Source organism: Sinocyclocheilus anshuiensis, unplaced genomic scaffold (genome assembly GCF_001515605.1).
Source record: "Sinocyclocheilus anshuiensis isolate Anshui unplaced genomic scaffold, SAMN03320099.WGS_v1.1 scaffold1164, whole genome shotgun sequence".
In the NCBI taxonomy this organism is placed as follows: Eukaryota; Metazoa; Chordata; class Actinopteri; order Cypriniformes; family Cyprinidae; genus Sinocyclocheilus; species Sinocyclocheilus anshuiensis.
Genome location: NW_015551103.1, coordinates 707,552 through 730,126, shown reverse-complemented (window position 1 = coordinate 730,126; position 22,575 = coordinate 707,552). Strand labels below are relative to the sequence as shown.

General features: G+C 39.0%; 1 protein-coding gene and 1 long non-coding RNA gene across 2 annotated transcripts; both read right to left on the bottom strand.

Moving 5' to 3' along the window:
• Nucleotides 1-10,262: 10,262 nt before the first annotated feature.
• On the bottom strand, nt 10,263-14,197 carry LOC107662813 (leucine-rich repeat transmembrane protein FLRT3-like). The gene has a single exon (XM_016452926.1). It carries the CDS (start codon nt 13,863-13,865, stop codon nt 11,916-11,918), a length of 1,950 nt encoding a protein of 649 aa, XP_016308412.1. The 5' UTR covers nt 13,866-14,197; the 3' UTR covers nt 10,263-11,915.
• Nucleotides 14,198-15,392: 1,195 nt separating this feature from the next.
• On the bottom strand, nt 15,393-21,328 carry LOC107662808 (uncharacterized). The gene is made up of 2 exons (XR_001631247.1): nt 21,055-21,328; nt 15,393-15,472 (listed from the first exon to the last, which is right to left on the bottom strand). It is a non-coding gene; the product is annotated as an uncharacterized LOC107662808 (long non-coding RNA).
• Nucleotides 21,329-22,575: the final 1,247 nt, after the last annotated feature.

Below are 22,575 nucleotides of genomic sequence, written 5' to 3'. Positions count from 1 at the left end.
AATGTATGGAAGACCAATGGTTAAAAAACACCTTAAACAGTCAGAATAATTAAATTTCACCATATAAAAATGAGATTACTACAATTTTTACAGATATTACTGATTTTGATCATGAACATAAATCTACATCTGCATCCTAACTCAAGCTACTATCAAATGTGTATTTCTGAGAGATACATTTTTTTATAGGCCTATCATTAATATTATCAGGCAACACTAACTTGTTTCTTGATTTGAAACAATATTACTCATTAGTAGAACATGCAGAACTAAGAAATAATTTTTTTTCTATTAAGATATTTATTTTGTTAAGGAAAAATGACTGGAAAAGTGTACAGAATTCAAAAATGTGAAGTGTTTGTCATTTGCTGACCATAAAGATTAGTTTAAAACCACAATTAACAGTCTGGTTTCTACAACTTTTATTTAGGATTAAAAATCTGCCTTTAAACTGGAAAGAAATCAGATTTGAAATTTATCTTGATAATTATCGATATCGACTGATATGAAAGATTTTATCGTGATAATTTCTTTGGCTATATCGCCCAGCCCTATTCTATAATAATATTGAATGAGGGGAAACATTTTTTTACATTTATCGTGATAATTATCGATATCAACTGATATGAAAAAAAAATATTGTGATAATTTTTTGGCCATATCGCCCAGCCCTACTCACTACCCATGTCACACACTGATGAGATTTTCATGTTTCAAATGAATACACCAGTGTTTTCAACAGAATTCTGTTTAGCTTTCTTTTTTTATGATTATACCATTTATTGGAACATAACCCTCACTGTAAAAAAATTTGATTTTTACCATAAAAGACTGTAAAAATTATACAATAAAAACCTGCTAATTGGTTAACCATATGTTTCTGTACTATAAACGGCGAATAACTGTGATTTACATGCAATGTAATTTTACAGTATACTGTTAAAATTACGGTTTTTGGAAGTGAAAAAGATCAAGTAATTGTATAATTTACAGGGAAAAACTGTAAATGGACATTCCCAGAATTCCCTGCATGACACTTCACATTTGATGTTTTTTTTGTTGTTGTTGAAATAACTCTTTCTCCTTAGTTGTTTCTTCGTAGTTGTGTACATTAGGGTTTTATCTTACATCTGATGCTGTTAAATTAATGTTACCATGATGGTGTTTAGTGTTTGTATAAATGACACTGTGTGCACCTTCAGTATATAAGTATTTCCCTTCTCAGCTTGTGGAAGAGCTGTTTGTGATGAACTTTGATTCATGTGACTTTCTCATCACCACCTGTTTTTGGTGGTTGTCAGTGTATTACAATGGTACAAAACAGATATTAGTACATCAATAGGTTGGTGTATTAACATTATATCAGTTAATGAAATAGGTTTTTTACTGTGAATTTAAGTTAAGTCAGTAAAACCTAAAATGTTGCTAAGTTCTGACAACCACAGCTGCCGGTATTTTACTATAAAATGTTACTGATTTGTTTTTTTTTTTTTGAGAGAGAGAGAAAATCTTTTGACTTGATAATTAATTCTTTGTTTTTCACAAATTGTCTAGGAGATGCACAATATATCTGTTAACATATTAGTTAATGGCCATATTGTGTGTATATATATATTGTATATTGTACAATATATATATATATTGTATATATTTATTTGTAATAGGTAATATTGCATTTAATGGGGGGGGCTTAATGCCATGGATGGAAATGGCCTTATGGTCATTAATATGTCTCTTTAGAGATTACCGGTCCTTTTTGTATTAAATCACTAATCATTTTGCTTTTATCATGATTGGTATCGTTATGGCTCAATGGCCAGTGTGTGTTTCATTCTACTCATACTGCGATTTGTTCTTGGTCTTCACTGGGGGTCAGAGAAAGTATTTGACTGTCGACATCAAAGAGTCAAATTGCACTCCACCGGCTTTGTCCATGGCCAAATTATCCCAAAAGAGATTTGTAATGGAGTTCTTTTTTTGCCAGCGAGCAGCGCCTCGTTTCCTGTCATCTCCTCACGTTCATTTGACAGTGGCCTTCTGAGCGAGTGTATGTGTATGTGTGTGTGTGTGTGTGTGTGTGTGTGTGTGTGTTAAACAATGTGTGGACAGACCATGAGAATGGTGCGGTAAACAGTCATCTGTCACTTTAAGCCGTGTGTGTGTGTCAATTTAGGGACTGTCCTGACTCGGAGGTTTGTCATCTGGGATAGGCAGTCATTGGAAGGTCTTAAGCAGCTGTGAGACGTGGATTATACCTGCTTATTTCCTTAGACTCTTCCAGTGGATCATTGGATTGCAGTAGCTTTGCTAGATTTTTTTTTCATTTGAGAAATAGAAAATGAAATTTCTGCAGTGTTACTTCGCAAACAGAAGAGTAACATAGCTTCTGCTCAAATGATAGACGAACATACAGACTGTTTTAATGCTGATGGGAAAATTCCAGTGGCTAAAAGTCAAAACTAAAGTTTCACAAACACAATCAGACATGTATAGTGTGCTTTATAATTGATAGTTAGATGGGGTCCGTATTTTTTTTTGGGAGTAGATTTGCATTTCAAATAAATGCTGTTCTTGTTTTGAGCTTTCTTTTCATCAAAGGATCCTACAAAAATGTACCCATTTCCACAAAAAAAATATTAAGCAGCACAGCTGTTTTCAACATTGATAATAATAAGAAATGTGACTTGAGTGCCAAATCAGCATATTAGAATTGATTTCTAAAGGATCATTTGACACTGAAGACTAGACTAATTCCTGCTGAAAATTCAACTTTACCATCACAAGAACAAGTTACATTTTAAAATTAAAATAGAGAAGTTATTTTAAATTGTAATAACATTTCACAATATTACTGGTTTTACTTTAGTTTTCATCAAATACATGCTTTTGAATGGTGGTGTTGTAGTTAATCAGCTCAAAAGGGAAATATTTATGACTAATTATAACTGGTTATGATTAATAATAAATATTTAGATTAGATCTTCGAATTAACTGTAGCAGAATCAATATTACCATTACTTGATCTGTCCGTCCACCGAGCAGACAAAATAATCATTTATCCATTCAAAGAAAGATTATTTTCCTGGCCAAGGAAGAATAATCTTTCCTTATTTATGCAGTGCTAGCAGTAATTTAACATATGTAGCAAGGGTTCAAAACATTCATTGACTTCGAATTGTGAGCAGCAAACAGAGTCAATCGATCGTGAATATAAGGGATTTAATAAATGATCTCCTTGATAGTGGGGGGAACCATTGGCCATTTAGCACCCATATAAGTGAAAAGTCTGTGACCAGGACTGTAATTTATATGCAAATGTCAGCGGCTAAAAGGGTCTCTTAAGCCATAAAACCCAAAGCTCATGCATGATTCTACGCAGACGCTACAGTGTATAAAGCAATGGAAACCAGCAGTGTTGAATAAAACAAAATTTGATATTGACATATTGCACTCAAATAAATAGAGGAAGTGTTTTGGAATTTGTTTTATTTATGTGGTATAATGTATCTCAGATAATCCTTCCATGGTACACTTATGAACAAAACAGACTGATTGACTACGAGTGTATTTTGTCAAACAGAAGTGCCCAATTAGACAATCAATCAGCTTTTTGTACATGACCTTTCCGGGTAAGTGAACTATGGTAACTTATTTAATTAATGGTAAAAGAGTGTAGGCTAAATGTTGTGAAAAATAAATGTTGATCACTTTTCATAGATTTGGTGCCACAAGCTCTGTTAACTTTGGCAAATCAGCAGCTGGTTGTTCTCCTGTGTGGGCCGACTGAGGCTGACATTAGACCTGTCAGCTGATCCAGGCTGTGCTGCTCAATAATAAATGCCCAGAACAATAATTCAAATGTAAATCTAAATCAAGCAGAAGTGGCACATTTATAGCACATTGTATTGTTAGCAAGTACAGAGAATCACACAAAATCTCCTCAAAAGTAAAATATTTAGATAAATTATTCACAGTAATTAAATTTTCTTATGACAAATCTTTTTCATGTATAAAAAAAAAAGATAATTTGACAAATTTTATTCATGTTTTTTTAAAATAAAAAGCTATGAAGTATCAGTTCAGAAATAACATGCCCCTTTTTTAATTTTAATTATTATTTACAATCACTAGTAACACTATTGTACCATTTAAAACAGTCATATCAATTATAATAATAAGGTATTAGCGGTCTACCAAAGTCATTTGAGTTTTATTGACATGCTGTAAATCTTCACACTGACCTTTAGCAAACTCAGACTCAGCTAATTCAGCACACAACCACCCAACTCTCCTCACTCAGTGCACTGGCAGTGATACGGAGACCTTGAGGTGTTGTTGTGACACCGCCGATGTTAAAGGGTTAGTTCACCCAAAAATGAAAATTCTGTCATTAAACTCACGCTCATGTTGTTCCAAACCCATAAGACCTTCGTTCATCTTCGGAACAGAATTTAAGATATTTTTGATGAAATCTGAGGGCTCTCTGACCCTCCCATAGACAGCAAGGTAACTACCACGTTCAAGGTCCAGAAAAGTACCAAGATGATCGACAAAGTAGTCTGTGTGACATCACGTTTGTCACGTTTGTTTTTGTTTCTAAAAGCACTCAAAGTTTTCATTTATATGATGTTTTTCAGGACAAAAAATGGAGCAGTAAGGATTCTTTGTAGGTGTCTGGTTTTGTGATGACCAATGCTTTTCCTGCTCTGTGATAGTGGAGGAAGAAGCTCTTGAGTCAGAACTCAGGTGCGCCATGTAGAGGTCTTCACGGGTCCACTTCGATCTGAAAACCAGAGGACCGACCCGAGACTCGAGCGGGTTCGGGTCCAAAACTTCGACGAGTACCTCGGACATGGGTCAAGTTTGTTATTAGCGGTCTCGGGTAATTTAAAATAAACATGCTTTTTCCAAATGGATCCGATTAGACCCGAATTCTTTTAAACTATCCTGAATGCGTAGGTTACTTTCACTTTCGTGTTAAGTGAGGAACGCACAGAAAAGGAGCATACGTTTGTAACCTCACACACAGAAATCATCTTATTGATATGAAATCTGTCAGGAAAATCCACTCACTTCGTTATGCTGCATTCATGCAGGGCTTTTCTTTTTTGTGTGCAGAAGCCTTTCGCCGGGGATCAGGTTGCAGACAACACTAGCGAATCCATGAATTATTAGGCTATCGATTTATTTTTATTTTTATCAAACTATCACGTTTATTTTTCAAATCCACTGGTCACAATTGAAAGCCGAGCTCAGAAATAACTTGTATCCATCAGGCAGGCACTAATATAAAGTAGCCTAATAATACATTGAATAAATGTTAAATAAATCAAAGTAATGGAAAAGCGCCAAATCAATCAGCAGGACACCGGGATTTTTTCTGACTAACTGTGGGGCTGTAGGCTGTACACACGTCAATGCTGTTCGAAAATAAATGCAGTCTGGTCGGACTCGGGTCTAATTTCATCGGGTCTGTCTCGGGTCTGGTTTAAAAAAAAAAAAAGTATTTATGCACGTCGGGTTGGGGTAAGAAGTGATTCGGGTCGGGTTCAGATTTTAGGACCCGAGAAGACCTCTAGCGCCATGCATCTTCTTTTTTAAGTGAGATAAGACACAAGCAAGCCCATATAGAATCTATGCACCCAAAAATTCTCCAATATTTTAGCAGATTCTTCCAGAATTCAAATGGAAATCATTTAAAAAGATGCATTAAATAAGTGAGTAACACTATAAGGTAAATTCATTGATGTTTAATTAATGCATTAGGTATCCTGAGCTAACAATAAACATAAAATTTTACAGGTTTTATTAATCTATGTTTATGTTAATTTATTTATATACTGTTTTTCATAATTTATTCTTGTTTGTTTATAATGCTAATAATTTCATAATATCACATAATATCAGCGGTTTTGAAACAACTTGGAATATTAAAAATGTACAAATTACAGTAACCTAAATTAATAAATGCTGTAAGAGAATTGTTAATTTTAAGTTCATATCTAATGCATTAACAAACCTTTTCAACAACTTAATAGTTTTCTACACATTAGTTTTGTTGTACAGTTTTAACAGTGTGCAAGGTGACTGGAGTTCAATTCCTGCCTTCATTTTTTTTAATAAACCAAGCGACACTGCAACTGAACTTGACAGACACAACTGTTGCTGGTATGATCACCAGACAACTGCCAAGGCTCACATTTTCTGAAAGGTGTGTATTTTTAACATCACATCACCTTAAATTGGGTGTGAATTATTATTTGAGGCTGGAAGTTGTATAATAGGTTTCTCTCTTTAAAGTTCTTTACTAGGTTATTAAGCCAATCCTGTGAAATATTTACGCCCAACTAACAGTAGAGGTTCAAATCAGCTTTAAGAAGGTAACTTCTCTCGCTCTTTTGATGCTGAATAATGACTGTTACCTTTCTGATATTATCAGCACTTGAGTATTGAGACCAAGTGGCTTTATTCGACCTTTAACCGGTCTTCTATCCGCCAGTTTTCTTAAAATCTGAAGAGAACTCATATTGATTGGTCCTTTTCAGATAATCTCCCACTGGCAGTCGCCAGGCTCTCTGAAGGTGTCTTACTTTCATCAGGCAGTAGATTTTAAGTGAATGCTCTGTTGCAATTTCGGTGGAACAAAAATTCTTTCCTATTTCCATACCAATAATACATTGACATTTAAACAGCCTTATTGGTGTCGAAATAATCTGATTACATTTCCCTCTTTCGGTCATATCAGTAAGCTACATCAGATCAGCATACATAACACCAGTGCACCAGTTGGCATTACAGCATGTCTTCACCATCTGTCAGTTGCGTATCTATCTGGCGGGTCGCCTTACTGGCATGCAGATATGCCATTGACATTTAAACCTTGGCCCTCACGCAAACAGGAATGCTAAACAGATCGAAGTTGGGCCACCGTCACTGAGGGCTAAAGGACGATTGTACTGCACAGGACCTTTCTGGGGGAATGCAATGATTATTCCCAGCAAGAGCAGACGTTCTGGATAAATACTCCCGTGGGTTGATGCAGCGGCGGAGAACGGGCCACACAAATCTGCTAAAGGGCACAGGAAGATATATCACCTTTTAAAAGATCAATTAAGCTAGTTAATGGATGACAGGAATTAATGTCTCTCATCTAGTAAAGTCAGTTAAATGGACATTCTCAAAACATATAATGCGCTACATCAAATTATCATACCCAGCACTCGCCTGCAGGAATCGGTCGTTGTCGCTTGTTATTGCATTAACAGATGCTGGCTGGAGGTAGGAATCCACTTCACTGCAGTTGCAAGTCATTTTCCCTGTTCAATAATTCAACCCGCTCCACGGGCAAAGTGTCGCTTGCTGTTGCCACCTTAATAGACGAGCCTTTGTTAACTTGTATTAATGTCAGATGATTTTAAGAGGAGATAGATGTATGCATGCTGTGTGCTGTCGAGCAAAAAATTGGATTAATTTAGATGATGGGAGATTGTAGTTGTTGCAGCCTCAGAGTTTCAGGTCATTGGTCATAATGAGGAGAAATACTAAGTCTTGTGTTTGAGAACTTTAGAATTAGGGAGGAAAATGGATAGAGAGAAACTGAGAGGTACATCGAGGACGGGAAATGAATTATATGCCCCATCTTGACCTGATATTAAAATCCATCTCAGGTGGTCTGGTCAGAAATGGTCATCTGAGACACATTCTGTTTGTTCGTGGTAGTGACGTGTCTCAAATGCCTCTCTTGTGTTCCCTTGTGGCCTTATTTCTACTCAGGACAGCTCTGAAGGTCTTAAAATATGAGAAACATAATAGGGCTGCATATCTATGGATTTCTTGATTCAAATCGATTCTGATTCACAAGCTGTTGATTTAATTTGATTCCGATTAAATTCCGATTGAGATTTGAATCAGTTTGAGATTCAATTTAGTTTCTATTTACTTAAGCACATTTCAATTAAAATGTCCATTTACACTCTTTCAAACCTTTGTTTATAGTGTTTCAAAATTTAAAAAAAGAAGAAGAATAAGAAAGAAAGAAATCAGGAACATTCAAACTAAGATTTTTTTAATTGGTTAAACTAAATTTTTTCCGAGCCCTAAAGCAAAAGTATTTTAGCATTTTAGTGTCATTCTTTGTTTCTAAAAGGCACAGAGTGAGGCATCTAAGCTTTGATGTGCAAGATGTGTTGGACTGAATACAAGGTGCAGAAGAAGAACAGAAAGCAAATGGCTCATTAGGAGGATTTGCTATTTTATTTTGCGCTGAGCTTTGGGAAAAGGTTTTGCAGTGAACACGAGGCCAGGCAGAATGGGAGCAAACACATCACACACTTGGGAATAGATATGCTAGGAGTTGATGACTACATCTCCCTGCAAGGTGAAACAAAATGAGATCAGAATAAGATGGTGCTTTTAAAGTCAGCTCCCTTATGGCTCTTTTGGTAAATTAAACTCTAAAAATAATTGAATGACATGTGGCTTCTGCATTTGCCAGTAATTGCCTTTTCTTGTGAAAAGCAACTCTCATTACCTTATTTTAGTTGCTCTTATAAACGTTTTATGATCCCAAAAAACAGAGCAGCTGCATTATTTTTCACACTATTCATTATTTGAAAGAGCTAGGGGTCTGTCATTGTTTGTGATAACAATGCCTGACCTGATCTCTATTATTCCTTTGCTTAAAAAATAGAGGGCAAAAGTCCAAAAAGATGAAAAATGTTTATCAGTTGCTATACAATGTGGTCAAAAGTTGAAAAGATGAAAAATGTTTACCACTTGTTAAAAAAGGGGGTCAAAGGTCTAAAAAGATGAAAAATATGTGCTTAAAAAAGGGTCAGGTGTCTAAATAGATGAAAAATGTCTACTAATTGCTTAAAAAGGGGGTCAAACATTCAGATTGTCAATCAATTTTTCATCTTTTTAGGCTTGTGACCCTTGTTTAACCTGCTTTTATCTGACCCCTGATCAGTCATGGCTTTCTTTGACTACAGCAAATGAGATGACCAAGTAACGTCCAATTTCTTAGCGTATTTAGCCTGATATTTTTCAAACTCCTCCTCATTAGGTCCATAGTTGAAGGTTTTTATCCTTGTGTCTCAAGTGAAGTGCCCTATTCAGGGTAGAATTTCAAGTGTGCACTAGCCTCATGGACATCAGACGGTGAATGAGGTCATCTGTAAGCCCCAACAATGTGCTGACAAAGACGCCAGAGGTGAGGTCATTGTGTTAAAAGGGTCACCACAGGTCACCCCCAGTAGCAGCCGCTCAACTCGCCCTCGCCCTCCCCCAATACTTAAGGTTAGTGTTCTGAATAGGTCATTCTAACTGGAGAATACAAATTGCTGTGTGCACTCGCGTCCAACTGATTTGCTTTCACCATACAGCACAAGATATTAATATTTCAAGCCATTTTGCTCGTAGTTCAAGCTGTAAAAAATTCTGATGGTGTTAGGAAAATAGAGATTGATTTACTGCATGCACAACATCCATAAAGGGAATGTGCATGCTCAAACACTCGCACACCTGTGCGCTTTGACAATTAAAACCGCTGTGATCTCATTTCTGCTTGATGCTGCTTTATACCTACAGTTCTGGTCGACATCTCGTCTCCAGAATGAATGATTTGTAAGTTTCAACAGCTGGTGTGAGTATTGAGTTAATATTTAGAAGAGTATTACAAAGGGAATATAAGTTGGAGATGGAGAAACATTTTCTTGAGGATTTAAAGGAGAGAGAAGAAATAATGAATAATTTTGTAATTCTGAGTCATTGGATTAGATATACTGTAATACTGTATTTTGGTAATTGAAGTCTAAATGTCTTTTTAAAAGACCGAACACAGTTTACTTTCATATGTCTGCGTTTTAGATTATTTTCAGAGGTAAAATCAATAGTACAAATGCATCTTTCATCAGAAAATTTTAAAACATAAAGGCTAATTTAAAAAATAAGAAAAAGGATTCAGATTTGAAAGGTGAGTGAAACTTAGCACTCAGCATTTAAAACTCGCTAATACCGTCAGTCAGGAAACCACATAAATAAATGACAAGGCAAGTTGTGGAACATCAACAGCATTCACATATGTGGACCCTTGCTGAACTGTATGCTCACAGAGGGTGTTTACTTTAATTTCTAGCCTATGTGGTATATTTAGTACACAGGACTGTTGAATTATACTTAAGGTTTGGATCAGAATTGCTGTTTTTAGAGGCTCCCCTGAACTGTAATTAAATCTCAGGGCGTGTACATATATGTGTATGCATATGTGCTCATTCGCAGACTCATGGCCCACATAAGCACATATATGTTGTGTAGACACGTACCCATGTGCTCATGCGAGCCACCTGTGCGATTCTGTGATTTGGGCTGTGCCATCAAACTAATGCTGTATAGTCATTATATACGTACATGGCCCCCTGTGGCTGCAGGACACATCAAAATCCAGCACAGTATCTCTCCAATGGCCTCATTTAGCTTCTGTGCCATACTCTGATATTTCCCACTTGGGCCAATCAGATAAGTCATACATGGCTTAACCACACAAAAGAGCACTTGGAACCCCAAGCGGATGCTGCACTAGGAAGAAGCATACTGGGATCCTTTAGATGAACACTTTTGAAACCCAGAATGGTATATGTAAAGCTTAGAGGGATTAAACATAAATAGAAAGCATTCTTTTGGGGAAAAGGAGACCATCAAGTTGGGGTTTTATCCACTTTTATTTTGCAATATGACCAATATCCTATCATATTCAAGTGTGTATGAAAAAAGTTAAGTCACTGATTTATTTTTTTGAAAAAACTAAATACAATAAGCATTGGATCAAGGCACATACAAGACTGGCCAAAGGGCATTCAATGCACTTTGGTCTTCAGTTGTAAAGAACAATTTAACTGTGGCAACTTAAAAGTGGCTTTGAAAAAAAAAAAAAAAAAAAATACAAATAAGAATTATATGAACAAAAAAATAGTTGACACTTCTTTTTATATTCCAAATAGAAAAGAGCCCAAATGTGTTTCTTACCATATGTTTTCTGCCCACAACGTATTCCTTTTTGGAGGGCAACATTGACATGACATGGTTAACTGTACCGAGGGATACGGTAAATGCTGTTTTCCTTTACTGAATGAGTAATATTGAGTTCTGTGTTGTGTTTTTGCCCGTCCACTTTGATTTGACTGCGAAGTAACCTTTCATTTGATCTGTGTGCTTCATTTGCAAAGAATTTAGGATTCTGTGCTGTGTTGCTACCTCCTCCAGGGCAGAGAGGAGGTAATAGATATCTGCTTCCTAAATGTTGCAGTGATGTAAAGCCTGGCAACATTCTGGAATGGGCAACCAGGGTTCCTAAACAAAACCGGAGTTTTCTGTGACACCGGAGTAAGTCTGTGCCTGCCATCCTTAGAATTAACAAAACACTTGTGTCTTTATTTCCTTTGATCAGTCACCTATGCCCTATATTCTCACAGCCTTGTTTTTTGTTATATTTATTTTTTCCACTGACAGCAACGTAGTGATAATTTTGACCTGTGCTTTATACTACATGGTTTTCTAAAATCTGATTGTTCAACACCGCAATGAAAACCCACTTTCACAGTTGACAAGTCATCATATCTCAGTAGAGCACAACGTTTTTTTTTTTAATCTAAAACCATAAGTAAAGGAAGTACAGTACAAATGACTACAAATATCTAAAATATAGAATTGCAGTTTGTGGCAGCATACACCGACAGCTCAGTGATGGCCTGCAATCGGAACCTTTTTTCCTTTTAATAAATTGTCCTTAAATATAAATTATATGGCAAATGTACATAACGATGCTTTCTCAGTCTTTTCAATCCAGTGTTTTGCAAAAGACCAAGCAGTCTCCAAGTCACTCATTTGCAATAAAATGTCTTTGTAATCCGTGCACACTATCATGAATGAGAGTAGTCTGAATCTGGTATTCCACTGTCTCTGTAGCTTCTGTTGTTGATGCTGCTTTCGCTGTGCGGGCTCTTGTAAAGACTTAAGCCATTAGGAGGAAAAATTGTGTGTATCACAAACTCCTCCTTTGAAACGGGCATGTGATTTATGGGAATCATTTGAAAAGAGCTCTCTCTAATCTCCAAGATGGAGTTGTCCTTCTTTGTTCCAGCTTCGGCATAATCGTCCTTCTGCCTGCGCCCTTTGTTGTATGTGCAGTTCCTGGAAAATAAGGAACCATTCCTGTGGACGTACCAGCATACCAGGGCCAACATGATGATAGCCAGAAGGGCCACCGCCCCTCCGATGATAGCAGCTAAAGGCAGATTGGAATTTTTGTAAGGCTCTTTCTCCTGCTCTCTGTTCAGGGTTGTGGTGGGATTGTACGTGTTCAGGGAACCAGTTTCTGTCTCTATGCAAACAGGTGTCTCGTCTGACAGGTAAATGTTACTCGTCTCCATAGGAACCATGCATATCCGATAATGGGATTCGGGCTCCAGAGCTGTGAGCAGGTACTCTGTTCTCTCCCCTTGGACGATGGTCTCAGTTATAGATCCGAAAGCAGGACTGTGGCCCAGCTTTAGCCAGCTGAGCCTCAGGGCTGTCATGGGCTGGGATACTCTCCAGGATATGTGCACCGTCTCTGCGCTACTGGATTTTACGCTTATTGTGATGATCTTACGACTGGATGGTGTCGTGCTACGATAGTTTCTTCCCAGCTCTGGACCCTTAACCACAGGTCTTTTAGTTACATATGAGGGCCACTGGGGTCGAGAGGGTGGCAAAGTGTTTGAGACTGTGCTGGTCTCATATGTGGTTGGGATCTCGGTGTCTGAGCAGCCAAACAGCTCTGTGGACAGGTCTTTGATGGCCATCCCTTTGACCTTATCGGGACCTTGGCACATGAAGCCACGCACGTTGACCTTAGACGGAAGACTGCGCAGCCAGTCACGTACCCACTTCATCCGGCAGTTGCAGTACCAGGGGTTGTTGCGCAGGAGCAGCTGGGTAAGGTTATCCAAGTCGTCAAATACCGCCATGGGCAGACTGCTCAAGTTGTTGCCTGACAGATCCAAACGGTACAGCTGTCGCAGAAAAGCAAAGGCACCTGCTGGCACGTGATTGATGTGGTTGTCTTGAAGATTTAGCTTCTCCAGGCTTGAGCCCGGCAGGTTGGCGGGTGGGTAAGTCAGGGAGTTCCGTACCAAAGAGAGCTCAGTAAGATTGACTAAATTGATCAAGGCCATCTCCCCAATGCCCCTGTTGTTCAGGAGGTTGCCATCCAGAACCAGTCGCTTCAGATTTATAAGATCCTGCAGGGATGCCTCAGAGATGGACGAGATGCGGTTGTCGTCAAAGCGAAGCTCCTCGATAGTCATTGGCAGACCGGAAGGTATGGTGCTGAGGTGGTTACGGGACAGGAAGAGCAGCCTCAAATGGTTGCTGTCCCGGAACGCACCCTCTTCGATGCTGACAGCTGACACGGAATTGTCATCAAGGTGTAATTCCTCAATGAAGGGAATCTGTGCCAGGGAGGCATGGGTGATAGTCCGGATATTGTTCTCCTGCAAATGAAGTTCCTTGACATTCAGCGGCAAGTTGGTGGGGAACTCATCCAGATTGTTGCAGTACAGGTATATCTTTTCGACGTTGTTTAGCCGTTGTAGATCCGTAGGGATCCCTGCGCTTTTGATGCGGTTGTTCTGTAGAAAAAGTACCGTAGCATCCTCTGGGATGCCCGAAGGGATGGACGTCAAATCCCGGTCATTGCAGTATATGAAAGTCCCATCGCACCGGCACTGCGAGGGACAGGAGGCTGAGGTCACCAACGGATTGGCCAGGCCAAGCAGAAGCCCAGCTCTGATGAAGAAGACGAAGAAGGACTTGTAATTGCTTGCCATCGCTAATGTCCTCCTTGCGGTTGTTGCCCTTAGAGGAAAAAGAAGGGGAAAAGTCAAATTTATGCCGTCTGAAGAAAAGGCAGTGTCCTGCTCTAATTGCTGTTTTATGTACAGTGCATTTCCTGCAGCGTCTCTTTCATTGTAAATAATTCAATTTAAGACAAAAAATACAATATTTCTGCTGCTGAATTAATGAAAAGAGGCTATTAACATTTTCAACGACGTGAACAAATGAAAAAACTATGGTAGCAAAACATGCCTGGGGTGTTTATCTTGATTGAAATCATTTTTATATCAAAACAATACAAAGTAGTGAAAAAAGGAAAAGGGGATTAGAGGAGAAAAAAATAAGACAAAAAGGGAGGACTGAGAGGTTCAGAAGCATGTCTAATTGAAATGGAAGGATATTCCCAATCAGCCATGGATGTAGATAACAAATCCTTAAACCTGCTAGCTTTCCTTGAATGAGATGCCTGTGTGTGAGAGGTTTCATCTTTTGCTGTGTGTAATGTAATCGCAGGCTCATGTTGTTTTACACATTTCTGCTGTTAGCCAGTGCATTTCAAGGCTGCTTTTCATTGCTGAAAACTGGTGGCAGAACACAGTCATGCCTTGTTGATTAAATGTTGTAAAATTGGCTTGTCCTTTTGCATGATTTTGGAGTATCATAATTTACAAATTTACAAAATATTGTAGGCTTGTAACCTGAAAGCAAATGAGAAGTGTTCTGAATTATGCCTGCCAAAATTGTATTGCTTATAAACCCAACTTTTACATTTGCTGCGACATGACAGTCAATATATATTATTGCTATATTACTTTCAGAGGCTATTACAGACTAATTTTTCTTAGGTTTCCGTGTGCATAATAAACTATTTTTTAGATATAATATTATATCAGTTAATCCTCTGCTGCCACCCAAAATCCAATGAGGCTTTAAGCTCTCCTTTCTATTCTTTCAGGAGATGTTTGTCCGTCTTGTCAAAGGGGTCTCTTTGGTTATATCCTGACCAGGCTGGTATTTGTTGAACTGATCCTTGTTTATACTGCTGACCTCCTGTCTTGTATTGCAGCGTCCACAGTTCATGTTATCAAAGGCTTTGCCATGGTAGATCAACCTTTAAAGCAAGCAGCTCCGCTTCCAGACAGACCTCAAGCAGCCTTCTCCTGTGCAGGCATGCAATTTCAGTGAATTTAATCACAAAAAAGAACTAAAACAAAAAGAAAGGAAATAAAAAAAGAGAGCAGAATCCTTTTATTCTAAGTTGCGATTCCTAATCAGACCCTTTTGTGCATAACAGAGAGTCCTCTTTCAGAAATGAATTGCTCCTGTCTCTCCCGAAGCAGACTGGTCATGGCGTATAGACCACTGTCCATCTGCAGTACGGTGGGCTCAAATCCAGGGCGGTTCGGTTCGGAAGTCAGGCTCTAAAGTCAGCCCCGAATCCTGTAGTCTTACTCCCGACACGAGCATGAATAAAGTATCCAGCCTCGTGGCTCGAAAGCCGAATCTCCTGTGCTGCTGTGACACTCCTCCTCCCTGGCTCTCGTTTCACGAACCTGTGCCCGATGTGCAGATGCCCACTCCTTCTCACATGCTGAACTTCCTACCGGCAGGGATAGAAAAAGAAAAATAAGTCAATAAGAGCAAATTCTTGTATTATTGACAGCATATGACATCTGAATACTTCATGACACCAGAAAAGTTACGTGGGCTTGTTGAGAATGAGTTATTGACTGTGCATAATATGCTGTTAGGCAGCATTTATTTAATTCTGTCATGATAGTGCCAAGGCTGAGATTGAGTCAGACAGCAATGCAGCCAGCTGCAATTGGCCACTGTCCTTCAAACAGAGCCGTTTCACGTCGCCATCGACAATACATTGACGTAAACCGATAGCTTTTTAGCTTTGGTTTTCAAGGTTTGCACCTAACATATAAAAAGTACACCACAATGGATTGGATTTTTATGGATTGTTACAGCCTGTAGATTGCTCCACTGCATTTGAGACTTATCCGATGGAAGGGAGGGAAAAGTAAGAAGGGTGTGTGGTTGAGATTGGAATTTGAAAGTCCCTTAAGCTTATTGGGTTTCTGTATATCAGGGGATTTCTTTGCCTCTGGGTAAATGACCACAGAGAAAAACCCCTGGCCTGCAGTCCTTTGATAGTGGACACTGTTTGTGAAACCTGGATTAGTGGAGATGTTGTGTGGATTTTTATAAAAACCTTTCTTTTTCCTCGCCTTAAGCCTGTGCTGCCAACATCCCCCCCTCTAGTGTTCTCTATGGTGATGGCTGAAAAGAATTCCTTTGCATAAGAAAAACTGACCACAGTTTGGGTTCTGCGACAATGGCCGAAGACTGTTCCCTCCTGCCTGGTGACGTTCTCCACCGAGCTGTGCTTTTTCTTTGAACACGCTCTGGAAGGAGAAGGCGAAGGTAAAAATAAGAGCCATATTGAAGCATATTGCTGCTGAGGTGTCAAGCAGCCACCAAAGGTCCCTTGGGCTGCCCCGACAGCGCTTGAACACAACGCCCTCGCACTGCTCAAAAATGTACATGTGAGATGAACGCACTTTATGTCTTGCAGACTCATGAATACCCAAATGGGATCCTCATGCAAGTTACCTCCGGTGGCCCCAAGGAGACGTTCGTGCTTCACCTACCATACTCTAATTTCCCACAGTACATCTTTCCTGCTACATAGACTGACAATATACATTTCTACAACTGACAGCCATCACCACAGTTTGTGCCCTTGCCTGAAATCCTTCTGCTGACCTGCAGGTAGTAACCTTCCTGTAGAACACGTTGGAGTATGTCAGGCAACTTTGAAACAGTTGTATGGAGTGACAAGGAGAGATTAAGGAACTGAAGACCTAATAATACACCCTATCCTTCTGTTGAGCCTAAGTGCTCCATGTGCATGATTTTGTATTAGTAGATTACCAAAAGCTCGGAAACAGCAGCTGTGACCCGACTTTAAGGACAGGTGATGGTTGACGGTGAGGTTTCAGTATACTGACATTGACTTAGTTGCTTCTTTTTGTTGAATCCTGAAACATTTTGAAAGATTTGCTTCATGATTGCCTAGATATATTGAAGAGGAAAATAAGTAGTTGCAGGAATGGTGAATGGTTGGTTAGCAATCGGTGTGCAATTTTCCAACTGTTCCGGGGAAATGTTGTATTGATTTGGAGAGTTATGCATGTAAAGCAACTTGCCATTTTTCCAGAAGTCTGACAAATAACAGACTGCAAAATTATGTGGAGATGGAATTGCTCTTGCTTTATGTACTATACTCAATGTAAATCATTTCCTGGAACAGGGCAAAAGCAAGTTGGCTAAATAAAAGCCCCTTTGTTTTTTTTTCTGCCAAGATACTTTGCTTGAAAGTATCAGGGTTCACTCACAGGTGGATGTGTATTTCATGATATTTCAGGTGAGATCTTATAGGCTTCACCTAAAGCTTGTCATGCTAGCTGTCTCAATGGGTCGTGCAAGCCTTGATCTGGCTGGATGATTGGCTGCATTATCATTTCTTTCTATTTCCCTGGGCTCCTCAGATTTCACTGAAGTGGCAGTGGTCCATTATTCATTACAAGTTAAGCATAAGGGCCCTGGCCTTCGTTCTTCTGCTTTACTGAACTCCTTTCACTTAGAATTATTAGCTTTTTCACATTTTGTTAAATCTTCAAGCCCCCTACCCCACCCACTGCTCATAGCCAGAGAGAAAAGGCCACTGAATGTGACGGGCACCTCCACTATCGTTCTAATAGGCCGTATTTCCCGTTAGGAGATCGTTCTAATGGTGGGGCCTGCTTCTGCTCCATTGCTCTGCTTGAAGTGATATTCAGTTGAGCATCCTGGTTAAAACGGCCACAGCCACGACTACCTTTTGCTCGTTTAGTGTCTTGATTTCAGAACATTAGAGTTGGGTCTGAGAAATGGGTTAAAAAGACATTTAAGGGGAAAAAAATCACATTCGAATGTGATTATACAGCATAAAAGTGCAGAGAGAATATATTTTTTTTAAGTTTTTTTTTATCAGTAAAAGTGAATTACTTTAGAATCTTAATATATTTGAAAATTGGAATATTAAATGCAAACAAATATTTTGCATTTCTATAGTGAAAATGCTTTTATATGAGGTTTTCTGCATTTTTTGAAAAATTAGAGTAATGGTTAAGATGGCAAACATTGCACTGCTCATCATTTTTAAATATAAGCGATGTTTTCTATTAGTTCCCAAAAATGCTGTCACACCTGATCAGTGCCCATGCATGAACGAAAACATTTAGGATGAAATTAAATTTGCTTCTTTATTGGTAGGTCCTGGACTGTGATTATGAAAAACAGCTTTCTTGTTTTCCATAGATAATAGATTCTGAACCCCAGGCGGGATTTGAACTAAATGCCTCTCTTTGTCATGTATCTTATGTCCATGAAGCCAAATCAAGCCTCTCTGAGCCTAGTGGGCCAAAAGATGAAAGATTTCTGCCTTCATATTTGGAAACGAGAAGAACGGTTTGGGCACGGCTTTAATATGAATTTAAGAGCAGGCTATTGTGTTAGCAGATCCCCTCTGTGTTCGGTTTTGGGGCAGATGATCCGTAGGTTTGTCCCTGGCTGGTGTTCAGGCAGTGAGAGTGGATTCTTGGGGAGACAGGGGTCTTTTTCTTTTGTACTGCACTGAAAAGAAAGTGGTCTGTGGCAGCTGCACTGTTTTCCCCACTTGGGGGTGGTAGGCGCTTCTGTATCAGGCCTGAGCTTGTCAGATACACACATACACTTGGAGGCTGAACCGGCACTTTAATTACCACATATGTACCCCCTGCATTGATACAGGGGGCAGCAGTTGCCGGACAAGGGCAAAAAGGGTTGGGTTGATTTACTGCACTGTACTTTTCGTTTCAACTCCAAAGCGGGGTAAATTGTATCTGTAATAAAGCTAAAATTCACGGTTCCTTTTTCTGTTTGCACTTTCTTTGTTACATAATTTGGACAGTATATTAAAGATATAAAACTTGAACATTTCAGGACATGAACTTCTAGGCTTGTTTTTCAAATGTACGTTTTAAAGAATAGCCTCACTGAGGTCAGAGGTTGGCTGCCGACATGAGTGGAGAATTCTATGAGAACGATTTGTTTTTGTCCTCTGCACAAAAGGGTGACAGACTTTTTTCTTAAGGCCTGAAAGACATGACCATTTCATGTTGACTGAGTGAATGCCACGGACCACTGGGTTTAGCCTTCGGCATTCGTGGCTTGAAACAAAAAGTGCTGTTCGCCTGGCTGCCAATAAACATACACTGGTTGCTTAGATATTTGTTCAAATATAAAGAGTTGGTTAATTTGCATTCCTGTGTATTATTATCTAAAGGGAGACTGCTATTTATGTCTTGTAAAACATGGAGGTGTGGTATTTGAAAATTGCTGATACAAATTGTTTATGCAAGCAAAAAAGACTGCCACAGAGTGCTTTGACACATCCAACAAAGAACAATGGGTTAGTTAATTTTATCACCCTCCTTACAAAGTCACAACAAGACCATTTGTGGTTCTCAGCTATTATCATGCTAAGAAACTAACCTATCCGAATACAGTCTTTTAGTGCATTTGCACATGTGAAGCTCAAAGCTAGGGAAAACAACTTGCACTTAGTACATTAGAGATTCAAAAAAGAGGTCTTGTTCACTTGAATGTCTTGCATACTTATATAATCCTCTTTTATAGTAGTCTTATAAACTGATTTAATCAGCTCTGACTGAAGGCTTTGGCTCTTATCATTATCTTTCAATCCCCCTCTCTTTATCTGCTCAAAACTGTTATTTCAATCTTTTTTCTGCCTAACAGATATGAAAGCTTATCTTTCAGATAACTTGGAAGGCTACTTAAAAGAAGGGAAATTAGTTTGATGGGAAAATCCTGAAGCAGCTGACAGCCTCAGATCTCCTGACTGCGCCACACACTCACTTCTCTCACTGAAAAGCACAGGGCGCACACTTATTGCGCGCCAATCTCGTAGTCTTTTGAGTGTTCGTTAGTATTCCAAATTTGAACGCGACCCTCATAATCAACAACGAAGCTGTCTGCGCTGCGAGTGCCCGCCGCCAGCGTCTTCTATAATGGGAGAGTTCTAGTTTTGACGCGTCGCGCGCAGTGTACACGGAGTATTACGCGACGCATCACCGATTCTTTATTCCAATCACTCTCTCATCATGTTTCCAGAGCGCAGGTTGGGAATTATTAATTCCCAATTATTTCCTCATTTGGAATCGACGTCTGCTCGTTTCGTTTGCGATAAAGTCTGTCACACAAGAACAGATTTAAGACGCGGCGCGTTAAGTTTATACGTTCCTGTTGATTTCACGCGGTAGAAGTACAAGCTGCATTGCGTTTTTTTCCTAAACGAGGTGTTAAGGACTCCATATCAGGTTAACTGGTTTAGAGTGCTGATGGCGATAATAAAATGTAAGTTGTGCGTTTATTCGAGCGCAGCGGCATGGAGACTTAAAGGGATAGTTCACCCAAAATACTAATTCGACCGTTTTCTCACCTCCAAGTTGTTCCATACCTATATGACTTAACAAAATCCTATGTAAAATAAGATGTTAAGGCAGAATGACAGCCTCAGTCAGTATTCACTTTCGTTATATAGAAAAAAGATACATTGAAAGTGAATGGTGACTGAGGCTGAGACCTTAACATTTCTCCCACATATCATTTCGTGTTCTAGGAAAGAAAGTCATAGAGGTCTGAAACAACATGAAGGTTATTAAATTATGCCAGCATTGTCTTTTTTAAAGCAAATTATTGTTTTAAAATTATTTTGGAAATGCATGCTGAATGCTAAACGACAAACTAAAGGCCATATACTGCTGAATTTCATGACTACTGTACTTGTGAGTTTAAATTGCTATTACATTCCCCTCAAATCCCTAAGGGTCTGCCTACATTCGCAATAAAACGCCTTTTGCCATTGGAAATAAATTACAATGGATTTGAAACTTTAGAAGCAAAGTCTACTGCGTGAAGCATTGTGAGTGACTGGGATTTAAAGGATATATGCAGATTTGCTCTATGCATGTTTTGAAGGTATTTGATAACCTCAGAATGATGAAATGCATAAGGTAAAGGGTTAAAAACAGCCCCCCAAAAATAAAGCCCATAACAAAATACACTTACCTCCCCAAGCAATAGTTCAAAAAGGGAAATCAAAAAGAATATCCTCAAAGCATAAAGTCAGTCCGTAGGTTAAATCCAATGCGATGGAGGATGATTTCAATTCCCAAAAAGAGCCCAGTGTCAGAAAGGCTCAGTAGCAGCAATGGTGCGAATAGCAGGGTGTGTTTTTATTTCCACACACACTTGTTCACATACACACACACACTCCCCTTTGGCTCAGAGAGAGAGACAAGATAGAGAAGTCGGCAGAGCTGGTCACCTGCCTGGAGCTCACTACAAGTGTGAGGTTGCATCTGCCTCCAGCTCTGCTTCAACACAGCACTGATGTCATCTGGGGGTGGAGCTTGTGGCTTCCTCCCCTTTCTTGCTCTCTCTCTCTTTTTCTCTCTTTCTCTCTCTCTCTCTCTCCCTCCCACTTCCATCATGATATATTTACTGTGGACGCTAGGGGGAGCAGGAGAAAGAAAGATGAGTATTGAGCAGCCTTGAAAAGGCAGCTTGAGTGGGCACTTCATGTGTTTGTGTTGAAGGCCACCATAAGCATTATTTAGGTGAGCATTATAAGAATGAAGTAATGGAGTTTATATGTTAGAGATGCTGAGAAAAGGCAGAGCAATCTATCAGCCCTGGTATGCGCTTATTTAGATCGGAACAATGAACTTTCTTTATTTTACTGATATGTGTATGTGTCTGTAAGAGAGAGAGCTGTTAATGGCGTCTAAGTTTCACAGCGCATGATGAATTTTTAAGCTTGGAAGTCAGGCGTTATGTTCAGCCTCATTATGCTTATTAAGTATTAAAGTGGCTCCAAATGGCAAATTTGCTCCCTCATAAACCAGAGGTAGAGACTGTGTGTGTGTCATTGTCTCCAAAGGGCTTTTGAAGACCTTTGTACAGTGGAGTCTGTTCCTGAACTCAGCAGACCCCTCTGGCTGAGCGGTTATTGTGTTGTGCCTAAACTCTTTGCCAGCAGATACAGTTCTCCTACTCTATTTGTTAAGGGGATAGTTTACCAAAAAACATGAGTCATTATTTGCTAAACCTCATGTAGTTCTTTGTCTTTTATTACTAATGTGGAACAAAAAAGGGGCAATTTCTAGGCCTCTCTTTTCCATATAATGGAAGTGAATTAGCTACAATATAACCAAAAGCAGCACAAATAAGGTGGTCCATACTTTATTGACTTTCCATGGGGCATTTTTCATTCAGGTGTCATTATATTGAAAAGAGTGGCCAGTAAATTCTTTAAAAATCTCTCGTGTTTCACAAAAGAAAGCATACATGTTTGGAATGACATTATGGTGAGTGATGACAATTTTAATTTTTAGTTGAATTATCCCCTTTATGGATGGCTTTTTTCGTTTAAAAACTTGATTATATACTTATTCTCTAATGTGATTCTTTTTAGTGCACAAATTATTATTATTATTATTTTAATTACTGCATGGAATTCCATTCCTCCTACCTGCAAGTTTGATGATATTTTACTTCCCCCCCCCCCCCACCAAAAGAACGGTAAAA